The sequence below is a fragment of the Triturus cristatus genome, chromosome 2_2, assembly GCF_964204655.1.
Source record: "Triturus cristatus chromosome 2_2, aTriCri1.1, whole genome shotgun sequence".
NCBI lineage: Eukaryota > Metazoa > Chordata > Amphibia > Caudata > Salamandridae > Triturus > Triturus cristatus.
The window spans coordinates 16,595,781-16,611,626 of record NC_140582.1 but is presented as its reverse complement, the minus strand read 5'-3'; the positions used below and the strand labels follow the sequence as shown (position 1 = coordinate 16,611,626).

The following is a 15,846-nucleotide window of genomic DNA, read 5'->3' as shown; positions in this document are numbered from 1 at the left end:
TGCCAAATTTCTAGTAATTCTGTTCAGCCGTTCGGGCTGTAGCCCTGTCTAAAGGTCCTATGGAAAAATGCATGGGAAAAACGCGTTTTGGGACCCCCCTTTTATCTCAGCCCCCACTTGACGAATCCCCCCGAGACTTTCAGGGTAGGAGCGGAGCGTAGCGCCCCACCTATTTTGAAAAATTCGCGAGGATTCGTCGACCGGCGCCAAAGTTATTCAAAATAGAATGTTGAGGTTTTCCTATGGAAACGTGGTCCTAACTATAACTACCTACTGGCGACCGCCAGTAGGTAATATATATATATATATATATATATTCACTGAAAAAACCATAGGTTTCAGGGGTGTTATAGTTAGCTGGACTTTTCACTTGTACAAAACCATTGAAATTCCCCCGTTATAGTTAGTTCAGCTAACTATAACTCGCGCGCCCGCAATGCACTGCTGATGACGTCACATATTACATCACTCATGACATGGTCAGTGACATCACTCATGACATCACTGATGACATCTCAAATGACATCACTGATGACATCATCCAGTGAATGTGTGTTATTCTGAAAATTAAATATGTTTTATATATGTATATCTCAAGGTCGATGGAAGAATAAATGGGTATATAAGTGTCTAAATGGATGATTTGTTTTTGAAAAATTGATTGTGTAACTGACTGATTAAGTGTTTCATAGTGAATACATGGCTTAGTGAGTAATGTTTAAATATGTAAATATCTGTATCAGTCTCTCACTTTGTGTATAAGTGGCTGCATGGGTTGGTGAGTAGCTACATGGGTGTCTATATAGGTTATTAGTTGGTTTTTTGAGTATCAGTCTGAGTGTCTGCATGGTTCGGTGGGGGGTATTACGTAGTGCATAGGTGCATGAATGAGTGACTCACTGTTTGTATGTGTTGAACACAGTATGTGTGCAGGACTGTATGGGTGGATGAGTGTGTGTATGGGTGTGTTAGTGAGTGAATGACTGTCTCAATAGTGTCTTTATGAGTAACTACATATGTTTTAAACTAGTATATGTGACTATTGGTGTATATATGTGAGTATATGTGAGAGTGAGAGATTGAAAGAGTTCCTGTATGAATAAGTATGTGTTTCTATAAGTGATTGTTTAAAAGACTAAGTATGTGTAAGTTTCCATAGAAGTAAGTGTGGTGGTGTGTGTATAACTGTATATGCGTGTAAATGTATGTTTGATTCTTTATTAGCATGAGTGACTATGTGTGTGAGTAACTCTATGGATGAGTGGCATTGTGTAACAGGATGTATAGGTGTATGAGTACATATGATGAGTGAGTACATGTATGAGTGACTGTATTGGACTGTTGGTGAATGAGTGGATGTGTATGTGGATCTTAGAATTACTGAAGAGGTTGTTGTAACTGGTATTGGTATGTCCATTGTTTTGAAAATTTTAGTCTCTATTTTTGAATGTGTGTATCAAAGGTTATATTAGGGTGAGAGGAGGTCTGTCACTCTATCACAAGGATGATGTCATCAGTGATGTCATCAGTGATGTCATTTGAGATGTCATCAGTGATGTCATGAGTGATGTCACTGACCATGTCATGAGTGATGTAATATGTGACGTCATCAGCAGTGCATTGCGGGCGCGCGAGTTATAGTTAGCTGAACTAACTATAACGGGGGAATTTCAATGGTTTTGTACAAGTGAAAAGTCCAGCTAACTATAACACCCCTGAAACCTATGGTTTTTTCAGTGAATTTCTGAGGTTTTTTAAATGCTAATTCCTAACTATAACGTGCCTGAAACCTATGGTTTTTTCTGTTAATTTCAAAGGTTTTTTAAAATCTAATTTCTAACTATGCCTACAGAGATAGGACATGTGAAGAAAGAAGAAAAAATGCACAGAAAGAAACAAAAGAAGTGCAGAAAGAAGCAACAGAAGTCCTCAAATACGAAGATAAGTGCAGGAAGAAGGATAACGTGCAGAAAGAACAAAAAGAAGAGCAGAAAGAAGCCTTGTTGCAAAATCATCCTGTACCCTCAACTTTTTCAGACGGATACTGGTGGTAACTGAGTCTGACTAACCAGTCCTAGAGCCAGTGCTATGTTAAAAGACACTTAGAATACAGCGAAAACACCTACATGCACTAGGGAACATTATGCGTTGGGGTCCCCCTGTGATTAGCCTTACCTCCTCTATAAGCCCCTAGTATATAATAGGGCATGGGGATTAAAACTACCTCTTAAAACAGGCCACGGGGCGTTTTTGCACACGTTAACTCAGGCCCCGTCCCCTCCTTTCACCATTGTGTAAACACGCCCTGTGTCCGTTTTTAGTTGGGAGATTAAGTTCATTTGAATCCTGAGGGTCCCTAGGGTCCAACTAGCCCACTAGGTACCTCCAGTAAGTGCCACAGAGCTGCGTTGCAGAGAGGTGTAAAAAGTGGCACAGCCTGGACCACCTCTCTGCAATGCAGCTCAGTGGCGCTTACTGGAAGCACTTGGTGGGCTAGTTAGCCCCCAGGGGCCCTCAGTATTGAAGGGAAATTATATCCCCAATTTAAAACGTGCCATGGTGCGTGTTTGCACACGTCACCTCAGGCCCCGTCCCCTCCCTTCACCACTGTTTAAACGCGCCCTGTGGCTGTTCTAAGTTGAGAGATTAAGTCCCCTTGAATCCTAAGGGTCCCTAGGGTCACACTAGACCACTAGGTACCTCCAGTAAGCGCCACAGAGCTGCGTTGCAGAGAGGTGTAAAAAGGGGCTTGGCCTCAGAACACCTGTCTGCAGCGCAGCTCCCTGGCGCATACCGGAGATGCCTGTTGGGGGTGCGTTTGCAGAGTGCTGCACGGAGGGGGCATGGCCTCCGGCACGATGCCAGTCTTTTATTTATTTTATTTTTTTAAGAAGGGGGGCTGTGTGGTTCCCCTTCTTATTCTAATTTATTGGCCCTGATGACCCCATCCCCCAGGGCCTGTCTCCTAATTATATTTTTTTGACCCCAATCCCCAGGGCCGGCCACTGTTTTTTATTATTTTTAAAAAATATATATTTATAGACACACCTAGGACATGCTGGACAAACCGTACGTACCTATCACCATGACGATTTGCGTGATATTCATTAAAAGGCGACTATGCATGCAATTAATCCACGTGGAATGTATTTACACCACTAGTGAAGCTCTGACATGTCTGATGCTCTACCGTGCCTAATCCCGGTAGACACCCTTGTTGTTTATTTATACAAACATGGGTAGCTATTGACGGGCACATTTAATACACATGCACACCAAGCCATTCAAAGGGGATTCGACAAAAATTCGACCAAAACTATGCAAGAAACCCCCCTCACGGTTAATAAAACACACATCCACTGCCGGATGTGTAATACTTTTTATTTTACTCTCTGGAAAGGGGACGAACATCACTTGCGAGTCACAGCGCGCTCCTGACAGAGCCCAATGCTGTGTTACACCCACCATTGCCTGCCGAGTACCACACACCTCTGTGTTGTATTCCACTAGCTAGTGCATATGCTATGACACTCTCTAGCCCATGTGCACTGTAACACCACCCCGTGAATATGTCATGCCACACTTGTCTTCGCACGGGTTATATTGCCCCATCAAACGTGCCTTCCTCGATGCCTATGTTATAACGCACAGTGCTATGCCATACATATTACAATTTGGGATCCATATCTTTGTCACAGTGCATGTGCAACGTTACACTCCCCAGCACATATTTTATATTACAACTTTAGAGACTAGTTAGGTTACACAACACTGCCCTGTGCATATTACACTCCAAGGCGCATATCGCATAGCACGCGCTAGTGCCTGTGCTATCTCGCGCTCTCCAATGAATCTGTCATTGCGCACAATGTATTGCATATTATATTTCACGCCTGGTTCATCTTATATCACACTTTTTGGTGCATAGTTTATACCATACACTATATCTAGTTTTCATTTTCAATCGTGCTCTCAGGACTATGTTCTATATAACACTGTGTTCACCTACCCTTTTCACGGGCATTACATTTTGCGATAGGGGGTGGAGGGTCAGGGGGTGTTTTTGCCAAGTGAGCCCGGAGTCACAGTCACTAACGTCTTCTTCTTCCTGAATAAAAGTGAGATTATGCTGCATACTTGTTCATATTTTAAGTAGTTTGCACAGACAAAATGTTTTAAAAACAATAACGTTTCTAATACCCGCCTTCTCTGAACAGTTAGCTTGCTGCCCCATCCCCCTCCTCCCTATCCTCTGTTGTGTGAATCCATGGACTAGCCTCCTCCCTCCTGCCATGCATGGTCTGATGTGCTGCCACTGCCCTCAATTTAGTATGATGTACCAGTCCACTCCTCCTGCCCTCCATTGCCCAATTCTATGCCCCATCATTGACCTCCTGCTTAAACTCTGTGCTTAGCTTGCTGCCCCTATTCTCCTTCCCCCTGCCCTCCGATGTCTTTGTGCATGCCCCTGCTCCATCCTTTTTGCCCACCATGTCCCATGGACATGCCACTCCTATCTACTCTGAGTGTTCTGTTGAGCTGCCACTCCCCTCCCACCTGCCTAGCATTGTCAGATGACTGTAACCTGTCCCTGCCACCTCCACCCTGCCTGTCCACATGCCATGCCTCTATCCTCTTCCTCCTGTCCTACATGGTCCATTGTACTGCCACACCCTTCTGCCCTCCCTGGTCTGTTGTGCTGCAACTGCTCCTCCTGCCTGCCCCGTGTGGTCTGTTGTGAGGCCCCTTCCCCTGAACTTTCTTGTCTGTGCACAGGTCCTAACCCTCCCTTCTATCCTCCTCCTTTGTGCATGCCCCTGCACCCTCCTCCTTGCCCATCATAGCCATTGTGCTGCCACTAACCCTCCCACTTGCCATGCATGGTCTTCTGTGCTGCCATGGCCCCTCCCACCTTCCCTGTGTGGTCAGTTAGCTGCCCCTGACCCCCTCCCACCTTCCCTCCATGGTCTGTGTGTATGCCATCACAGTCTCACTGTTGCTCTTCATGTTGTGTCTTGCTTCTAGTGCCCATCCTGCCTGACCTCCATGGCTATCTTGCTGCTCCTGCCCTGCCCCCTTGCCCCCAGCCCTCTGTTTACATGTGCAGACCCCTACTCCCTCCCTCCTGGCTTGTCTGTTCCATTGTAATGCCCCTGATCCGTCCCTCCTGCCCTTTATGGTCTGTTATGCTGCAGCCTTCTCTCCTGTCTGTCCATTATGGTCAGCTAGCTACCATTGCCTCTTGCCCCTCTGTTCTCTGTTGTCCATGTGCATGGTCCTGTCCCCTCCCTCTTGCTTTCTATGGATTGTTGTGCTGCACTCCCGTCCTGCATGCCCTGTGTGGTGTATTGTGCTGCTGCAAACCCTGATGCCTGCCCTGCAGGGTCAGTTTGGTGCACCTCTCCATGTCTCTCCTGTCCTCTGTTATCCAAGTCCATGTCCCTATCCCATTTCCTTCCATGATCCAATGTACCATACTTGCGAACATTTTGAACTTGGTAAGAGGGAGATTTTGAAAAAAAACTGGGGTATTGATTTTCCCCTTTGAGTTACATTGAAAAAGAGGATATTGTAGACAGGAGACAGATCAAATAAAGCCCATTTGAGCTTAAAAACATTGGACGTTTCCTGGCTGAATCGGGTCTGTTGGCATGTATGGTTGTACTACCATTGCCTCTTCCTTCTGCCCACAATGGTCTATTACATTGCCACAGCCTTGAAGGAGGGTAGATTTTGTATCACAGGGGGCCCGTGGCCCGTTCTGGCCACACCTGAAGTATGAGACCCTTGTCCTTGCCCTGCCAGCCGCATTTGTAGGCCGTATTAAATTGACCAGCGGGTCCTGTGTTGCTATATAATTATCCTGAGACATCCTTACCACTCAGCCAGCATAAAACCCCTGTGTAGGCCCTTCTGTTCAATATGTAGGCCTCTTTGTTAAATTGACCATAGCTCTGCAATTTTAGTGTATAGCAGTCTGAAGGCAGGTCTGCGAGGCCTTCTGCTCCAAACTAGTAGCCCCCACCCTACCCGAGTGCTCCGTGCTCGGTATCAAAGTTCAACATCCCCCTGAAGCTGTCGACATACAGTAGGCTGCATCCTGGACTGGTACTTGCTTCCTGGGCAGGTTTCCCGCTTTTAAGGAAGTGGCAACCGCAGAGCATCAAGTTAGGAGAACTGAGGAGATTTTATACATGAATATATTGAATTCCTGTACAATACCCATTATTTTCTGCTTGCTCTATGGAACTTACGATAAGCGATTGGCCTGAGAGACTGACCTTTTCACCCAGTCCATTGTCAGCATTAAGTGGGTAAATGACGAAATGTCTGGTAAAATCTGCAGACGAAGCTTTTGGGTAGCATACGTAGGTAGATGTAGCGTGCAAAGGAGCCCACAAAATGATATAAAAAGGGATCACACACAGATATCAACGGACAACCTCGCCGTCTGTATGTAGGTTAACAGGCTGTGCAGGTTTTCCCCAAGAACTGGGAGCTCTTGTCTTCCTTTGCTTAAAATGTCTTGCTCTGCTTTGCTTGAAGTATCTTATTCTATTTTACCTATATGAAATGTCATGTTATGTTTAACCATTGTTCTCTTTACTTTTGCATTTAAAAGATGTTGTATTGTAATTGCAGGAATGCTTGCTCTAAGAGTAAATGTGAGTGTTCCTAGGTAACATTTTCCTTGGTGTAACTTGTTTCTCATGATGCATTTATAGATGTGTTTTCTCTCTCTCTCTGTCAGTCCATTAATTGAGATACAGAGAATATCATGACAGCTGTATGATTATCTGGATTCTGTATTTTGTACTTTATGTCTCTATTCTGCGGTTTCTTTGAAGTTGCATCTTCTCATTAAACTGCCATTGTATTCTGCCTCCAATTCCATGTCTCATATGTCTGTTTTCTTCATTTTTGGAGCAAGCGTTCCTAGGCACCCCGGCTCAAATTAAGGTGCCCCTTTTGTCCCTGACTCACTCTCCTGCTCAGTTCTGTGGTGGCTCCCGGGGCTCTGGGGACCGCCCCTAGCTTCCTTGACCCGTAATAGATCTTCCCTCCAACAGCCTCTCTTGCAAGTCCTGTATTGTTGGTTTGTTGCCCCTGCCCCCTTTCCACTACCCTCCATAGTCTGTTGTGCTTCCACGGCCCTTCCTGCCTGCTCAGTGTGGTTAAATTGTTGCCTTTGCACCCTCCTACCTGGCTTCAATTTTCAGAGTCTGTGCCCCTGGCCTCTGCCTCTCAACAGTATCCTAATGAACAACTAGATTGCTAACATTCTATATTTATTACAAAAGTGTGGAACGCCTGACATCATCTTGATGTAATCAAAACTGTAATACCTAGAGCATTCCTTTAGAAATTACATATATGAGAGGGTCTTATTGGCATCAAAATTATGGTTAGTGCTCTAAAAGACTAAAATAAGGACATATTTTCTGAGTTTTCAAATAGAGACAAAGCACTTTTAAATTATTTGTTATCTTTATGTTTTTTTATCTAGTTGACAACTTGATTAAATGTTGCACTTAGGGGAGAGGATGTGGTGTTACTTCCAGAACTGCAGACTTTGCAACTGGGGAACCAGGTTGAAGTTTCTGCTTCAGCTCGACATTCTGTGATTCTGGTCAAATCACTTAGTCTCCCCATGTCTACAACCAAAATGAATTTGTTCTTGTGTGATGTAACCAATGCTCATGTAAAGCACTCCAATACCTGACAAGTCTGCACTATATAACACTGCAAAAACACAAAATAATAAGTGTTTTGCACACTTCTGTCATTGGGCTATATTTGGGCTATATCTGGGTGATTTTGGGCTACATTTGGGCTCTTTTGTCTCCGGTGGCCATCTTGGGAGATTTATTTGTTATGAAGTTTCCTAATTTCCTCATGTACTGCAGTCTCCTCAGTCGGAAATGCTTTCAGTTTTTTACTTTGATTCCATCATGAAGGTATTCAGATATGTCACACATTTGCCATAAATTCTGAATGTTAGCACTCTAGTTGCTCATTAGATCACTGTAGTAAAACTACTGTTCACCATGGAAGTCTGCTCCTGGTATTAAAAGTGCATGTTTCAGTCTGCATGTCAGAATTTTTTAATGAAATAGAAGAGGATTTGAGAAGTCACTCAAAATGTGCCCTCATTTTCTTTCTTCAGCATTAATCATAATTTCTATGGCAAAATGAACCCCCTCATTGTGTTCCTTTTTAAATTAAATGTTTTAAGTGTTACCAGTTTATTCCAATCAAGATGGTTTCAGGTGTGCCATACTTTTGTCATAATGAAGACAGTAAGTGCTCTAGTTGTTTTTAAGAACATTCTTGGACATTCTGTCATTGGGCTATACTTGGGCTACATCTGGGTGATATTTGGGCTACATTTGGGCTCTTTTGTCTCTGGTGGCCATCTTGGGAGACTTATTTGTTATGAAGTTTCCTAATTTCCTCATTTACTGCAGTCTCCTCAGTAGGAAATACTTTCAGTTTTTTACTTTGATTCCATCAAGAAGGCATTCAAATGTGTCACACATTTGCCATAAAATCAGAATGTTAGCACTCTTTTTGCTCATTAGATCACTGTAGTAAAGCTACTGCTCACCAGGGAAAACTGCTGCTGGTATTGAAAGTGCATGTTTCAGTCTGCATGTCAGAATTTTTTAATGAAATAGAAGAGGATTTGAGAAGTCACTCAAAATGTGCCCTAATTTTTCTTTCTGCAGCACTAATCATACTTTTTATGGAAAAATGAACCCCCTCATTTTGTTCCTTTTTAAATTAAATGTTTTAAGAGTTACCACTTTAATCCAAGCAAGATGGCTTCAGGTGTGCCATACATTTATCATAAGTAGGACGGTTAGCGCTCTAGTAGTTCTTTGGAACACTCTGGAAAGCTGCAGTAGAACACAAAGGAATCAACTGACAGTCTCTGCCCTTGTTGGATGTACATGTTTTACTGAGAATGTCAGACTTCATTCTCACATGACTGAGAAAGATAATGTGAATTTACAGAAAATAAGCTCTCAGTTTAGCTTATAGATCACCTTCCAAACCTCTGTGGTAAAAGCATGAGAAAATATTTTTCTCTCAATCATGATATCCCAGCAGAAGGCTTTTTCACATGGTGAAATCACCTTAGAACATACCACAATTCCTAAAATGAGTATGGTACCATCAACAAATGATTTATAATGTAACTAAAGTCTTAAAACCTTCTATTAACTGCAATGCTTTTTAATGAGGTGCTATCATGTATATTGGTCCCAAGATGGCTGCCAACACTTCTTGGATGAAGTGCTTACAGCCAATCAGATCTCAGGATGAGATGTGTGGTTAGGCTCCGCCCACATATATATATTGATTTAAATGCTATTTTCTCAGGAACTACTGAACAGATTTACACCAGACCTACAAAAGGCACTTCCTTGACCTGAGGACTACCTCTCTGCCAAATTTCAAGTAACTCTGTTCAGCCGTTCGGGCTGTAGCTGTGTCTAAATGTCCTATGGAAAAATGCATGGGAAAAACGCGTTTTGGGACCCCCCTTTTTTCTCAGCCCCCGCTTGACGAATCCCCCCGAGACTTTCAGGGTAGGAGCGGAGCGTAGCGCCCCACCTATTTTGAAAATTTCGCGAGGATTCATCGACCGGCGCCAAAGTTATTCCAAATAGAATGTTGCGGATTTCCTATGGAAACAGGGTCCTAACTATAACTATCTACTGGCGACCGCCAGTAGATAATATATATATATATATATATTCACTGAAAAAACCATAGGTTTCACACACGTTATAGTTAGCGGACATTTCACTCATAAAAAAACAATGAAATTCCCCCGTTATAGTTAGTGCAGGCAACTATAACTCACGCGACCGCAATCCTCTGCTGATGAAATATGTGTCTTTATGAAAAAAAAATATTTGTAATATATATGTATAGCTAAAATTTAATGGAAGAAGACATGGGCAAATAAGTGTCTAAATACATTATTAGCATCAGCAGAGGATTGCGGTCGCGTGAGTTATAGTTGCCTGCACTAACTATAACGGGGGAATTTCATTGGTTTTTTATGAGTGAAATGTCCGCTAACTATAACGTGTGTGAAACCTATGGTTTTTTCAGTGAATTTGCAAGGTTTTTTAAATGCTAATTCCTAACTATAACGTGTGTGAAACCTATGGTTTTTTCAGTGAATTTGTACGTTTTTTTAAATGCTAAGTTACTTTACGCCGTTCGTGGCGTGCGCGCCCACTTCACGCAGTTCGTTCCGTGCGCGCACGGTGCGCTTCGCACACTGTGCGCGCACAGTGAGCACGCGGTGCGCTTCGCGCACCGTGCGCTCACTTTACGCAGTTAGTGCCGTGCACGCACGGTGGGCACGCGGTGCGCTACGCGCACCGCGTGCCCACGGTACGCTGGATGGGCCATGTACGCACGATGCGCTTCGTGCACCGTCCGCACACGGAGGACATATTATGCGCTTCGTTGTGAAAGGTTATCTATTAACCGTAAGCGCACGGTAAGCGCACGGTAAGCTGCCACAGATATATATATTGATTTAAATGCTATTTTCTCAGGAACTACTGAACAGATTTACACCAGACCTACAAAAGGCACTTCCTTGACCTGTAGACTACCTCTCTGCCAAATTTCAAGTAACTCTGTTCAGCCGTTCGGGCTGTAGCTGTGTCTAAAGGTCCTATGGAAAAATGCATGGGGAAAACGCGTTTTGGGACCCCCCTTTTTTCTCAGCCCCCGCTTGACGAATCCCCCCCGAGACTTTCAGGGTAGGAGCGGAGCGTAGCGCCCCATTAGTTTGGAAAATTTCGCGAGGATTCGTCGCCCGGCGCCAAAGTTATTCCAAATAGAATGTTGCGGATTTCCTATGGAAACAGGGTCCTAACTATAACTATCTACTGGCGACCGCCAGTAGATAATATATAGAGATATATATATAGAGATATATATAGATATATATATATATATATATATGCTCCTTTTTCACCTTTGGCCGGTGCACTCGCAGACGGGTGCCTCAGTCGCGGGGGTGTACCCGGGTTAATCAATTTCAGCTTCGCAAAGTCAGGGAAAGTCCTACCCTGAATAAAAGGCACTCGCAGGGGTGAGTTTCATAAGTTATTTATTTACTTGTGTAAAAACAAACGCGTTTCGGCAGTCCCCTTTTTGTGAATTAAAAATAATGTTCTAATCCATGCATACCCAGACCGTAATTTAGAGTTTGGCGAAATGGTGAACACACTATAAAAAAGGTGGATGCACTGTTCTTGCAAACGCACGGTTTACCCGCACCATTTAGAGGTTCTACAGGGTTCCAATTCTGTAGCCTCAGATGACTATGCTGTCAGAAACTTTTTCCCTGTGAGCCTATCTGTGACCTGTGAACAGGACCGTCTGGTCACAGTGATGGTTGCTCCACTTCTATGTAAGGCAGAGCAACCGAAAATGCCATGTGAGATGTGGCAATCCTATTTGCAGAAATCGCTCCCATGGGGATCATTGCTGGTTTGGTCTTGCGGATCAAAACACTTTGCTGAGCTGGAGCATCAAACATGAAGCCTACGCAGCAACGTTCAATATCTTCAGTGCAGCCACAGCACTAGTGGCGTCTGAAGGCACAGAGACCCTCAACAGCCTGGAGGGCAACTTCTTGGTGAAGGGTCTTTTGAAAAAACAGGAAATGGATTTGAAAAGCCTGAGAGCAAACACTACTTGTCTTAATACCATTTGCTGAGGGCTCAGAAACCCCTGAATATAATACTGTTATAAATGTTTCCTACGACATCAGAACTTCACAAGTAAGCAATTCTAACATAATTATACCCTTGTTGTGTCACAACTACTTAACCGAACGCATCAGATGCAACACCTGACATTTATAGCTAGGACTCGACAAACTTCTATCTATACCAGGGGTCTCCAACCGGTCGATCGCGAGCTACGGGTAGTTTGCGGAGACCCAGTGAGTAGCTAATGCCAGTAGGGTCTCAATTTAGTAGTCCATTAACATAGTTTAAATATTTAGGCTTTTTTTGCACGATGTTGCCAACCTTGCCCCAAACCAGCTACTCAGATTGGCTTAGCTGAGCTTAGCTGGGATGGGGTGGGCCAAAGAGGATGGCGTTGTTCCTCCCATCTCTTTGCCACCTGCCTTTCACATTCTAGCACCGTGCATTTCATCCCATGCCACAAGTGCCAGTGTAGAGCAGCAGGTGCAGCAGAGCAGAGCGGCCAGAGTAGGAAAGATTTCAGGTGGCACAAGAAATATTAAACTGCTACTGGGAACCACGCCAACTGCCCTTTTCAGCCTACCATCACCAGAGCAGCAGGTAAGGTTTAATGAGCCCTGCACTTGCCTGATCAGCTCCACACCCGAGCAGAAGAGACAGTCAGCCTCACCAGAATGAGTTCTCTAAGTCTCACAACAGCAATAGAGGGGCAGGGGGCAGAGGGCATTGAAAGAGTGTGGGTGACAGAAGTGGCTCATTTGTCTGCTGTAAGCATCAGTGACATTGGGCCAGTTATTTATATGATTCATTGTCAAGCTTGCCAGCAGCAGCTAGTGCCAGGGCTACAAAAAAGTGTTTTTGAATGGATCTGCTGTCAACAAGGAACTCAGAGTACTGTTTTTTTTTTTTTACATATATGGAACTCACCCAATTTGGTATGAGGGGAAGACTCTGGACTCTTAACATAAAAATTATTGCATTTCCTGAGCACCCCATGCCCCTTTCGACCCTTGCTGTAGGTGTCCCTTGTGGCCCACGCCCACCCACTCTTTCCCTCCCAAACCCTTATTGTAGCCAGGCCCCTATTGCCCTTTCCTGAAGTGCCAACGCCCCTGCTCTTCCCTCCAACCATCCACCTGCCACTCCTGTTCCTCTCTCCCCATTCTTGCACTGATTGTTCGGACAACTCGGGCCCCTCCGATCTTCTCCCCTCCTCCCATCTGTACTTCTTCCTCATAGAGAAATCCTTAATTTGCCCAGTGTGTGTGACAGAGGCCAAGCAGAGGTGAGAGGCCCCGTGCCTGGTGCTGATGCTGGCGCCTCACAGGGCCTGGGTGTAATTCAAAGCCATCCTGTGCTCTTCTAGAAGCAAGGAGCTGGTGATGACACTGTAACGGAGGCCCACACTTCCTGTAGGTAGCTGTGGGGTTAGCTGAGGTCTGAGGGGCAGGGGAGGCCAAGGAAGTGGATGAGAAGGACCATCCCTGGGCCGAGAAGAGAGATACAGAGGGACACCGACCCCTTAAACAAAGACCTGGCAAACCCTGAGGCCTAGCAGCCCGTTTGCCAGGAAAAGTGGGCTACTGGCGCAGCAAGCCAAGTGACTAGCACCCTAAAGGGACACAAAAATGTGAGCCTGTCAGGCAGTGTCAAACACCAGAAAGGAACCACAGGCCCTGGCCCAGCAGGGTTTGAGGTACTCGTAAGGAATCACAGTCTGATTTCTGACCTTTATTTAGCCTCTTTCTGCCCGTTTCTGACTTTTATTCTGCCTCTTTGTTTGTTTCTGGCCTTCATTCTGCCTCTCTCTGCTCATCTCTAGCCTTATTTTGCCTTTTTCTGCTAGTTTCTGACCTTTATTTTGCCTCTTTCTGCCTGTTTTTCCCGTCTTGCTACCGTTTCTCTCCTCCCGCCAACCAGTGCTCCACCCTACCCAGCACCCTCCCTGGCGGACTTCAGGAAGAAACTCAAGAACTGGATCTTCAACTGAAACATCACATCCATGGTGCTCAGATTCCCCTAGGGGTGATAGTGCTGCGCTATACAAATGCTGATTGATTGAGTGAGGAACCACAGGCCCAGCAATGTGGGAGGTACTAGTAAGGAGGCACTGGGCCCGGACACTGCAGACAGTATAAACCACAGGCCTGGGGACTGCAGGGTCTGAGCCACTGTAACCACAGGCCCAGGCCCTGTAATTTATTAACCACTCGTAAGGACATCAGCTTGTGGGCCCTGCAACTAATGGGAACCAAAGGTAAGCAACCATAGACCTGGGTGCTGCAGGCATTGTCTGCCACTGTTAAAGGACCCAGACCTTTGGCCCAGGAGACAGTGTCAATCCCTGGGCCCACAGGGTGTAAGCCACTGGTAAGGAACCACAGGTCCAGGCACTATGCTAGGCTTATAGTCAATGAAGCTGGGGTCTCACTACAAAAAAGGTTGGAGACCCCTGATCTGAACTGTACATGAGGGCATTCCCTCAGCTCAGATAGTAAGTACCTTACTTTGAAGTTCGTTTTTAGGCCCATAATAACAACTGGAAAGTCAAATAGAGCTGCATCCACTTAGTGCATTTTAATCTCATTTTAATCTCCAGTTTCGATTTATCCTGCTTAATAGCTTTAGAAAAATAAATATGCAATGGAAACTCTTTTTTCCTCTAAGGCGAAATAGACAGGATGTGCATTAACTAACACAAGAAGTCACTAACTTCAAGGATAAGCATTACTTAGGAGTGGGTGTAACTTGCATGATTTGCTGTAGCATAAGTACATAAAATTACAGTACAATGATGCTAGATTACCCTGAATTACGAGAGGAGCGTAACACAGCATGCTGCGCTACTTTCTTAGAGCAAAATACACCTTCACGTTCACAATAGACTCAAGGATTCATATTGTGCTAAGAAAATAACAATAAAATGCAACTGAACATGAACAATGGCAGCCAGCAGCCACTCGCACTTGCTAAATTTGTTGTTTCTCTGCTCCTGTGGTAGGATTTTGTACCCAATTCCGCATAATTACGGAATGGGTATAAAATCGTAATTTTCAATAATTACGAAATTGCCAAAATTACTCTTCTGTAATTAGAATTCTGCCAAAGTACTGATTACTTTAAAAGTACAACAGTATGACCATTTCGGTAGCATATAAACCAATAAAGTACATTTTAAGGATGTTATAAGCCACTTTAGAGTTTGATACCCGTTCAACGAGCACATGCACACAGAACTCCCTGGCAACCTCAATGTAATTTACAGCTCAGGGTATATTATTGTGTGTATTATTATCTGATGACTCTTGATTACCTTTCCTCTAGGCGAACCCAGAGATCATTAAAATGACGGAGAGTCTGTTTTTTCTGTTTCTTCTTTTTCTTCTTTTTATACTTTTTTTCATCTTTCTCCAATAGATCAATATTTTCTGTTAGGATAAAGTTAGGTAGTAACTCCTTCTGCTTTCCACGGGGCTTTGGAAGGGGTTTTATCCTTGGGACTGACATATATGATGAATTTGCTGCAGAAGATAATGTTGGTGATGCTGGTCGAGGTCTCTGGTTTTTTCCACTGAAAGATAAAAATACAGAAAAGTGATACCTACAAATCACAAATTGGTGTCCTCGCTGACATTAACAATTAGTTTAGATCAAATCACATTGGGAACCTTTGCTGTCTATGTCAACCACACGAACCTATGAAAAGCTATGGGCAGGATAAGCTTAAGGTTCTAGAGGGCTTATTTATGAGAGGCTTGCGCTGCCGGAGCATTTCATTTTGTGACACTCCTGCGGCACAAACCTCTGAACCAAATCTATGAGGCCACGTAAAGCCACTTTGCATGTCTTTGCATGGCCTCATAAGTATGGAGTAAGGCAAGGCAGAGGAAGTTGCTGTGTTGCTTTACTCTTCACCAGGTAGGCATTCCATGGGCGTTGGGTGGGATTTTGATGCTGTCCCAGATTTACTTAATCATGTAAATCTGGGACAGAGCCAAAGCCTTATGCCTCCCCAGAGCAGGTGTAACGAGGAGAAATATTTGTATTTCTCTTCGTTTTTTCCTCTTTCCATATGTGCTGCATTCTGCAGCAC

At 44.3% G+C, this 15,846-nt stretch overlaps 1 protein-coding gene across 1 annotated transcript in view; it reads right to left on the bottom strand.

Moving 5' to 3' along the window:
• The window catches only part of LOC146861755 (metalloprotease TIKI1-like), a 1,236,995-nt gene that overhangs the window by 97,831 nt on the left and 1,123,318 nt on the right, over positions 1-15,846 (bottom strand). The window contains exon 6 of the mRNA XM_085640940.1: positions 15,067-15,324. Coding sequence (XP_085497066.1) covers positions 15,067-15,324 — 258 coding nt within the window. The remainder of the gene's footprint in view (positions 1-15,066; positions 15,325-15,846) is intronic.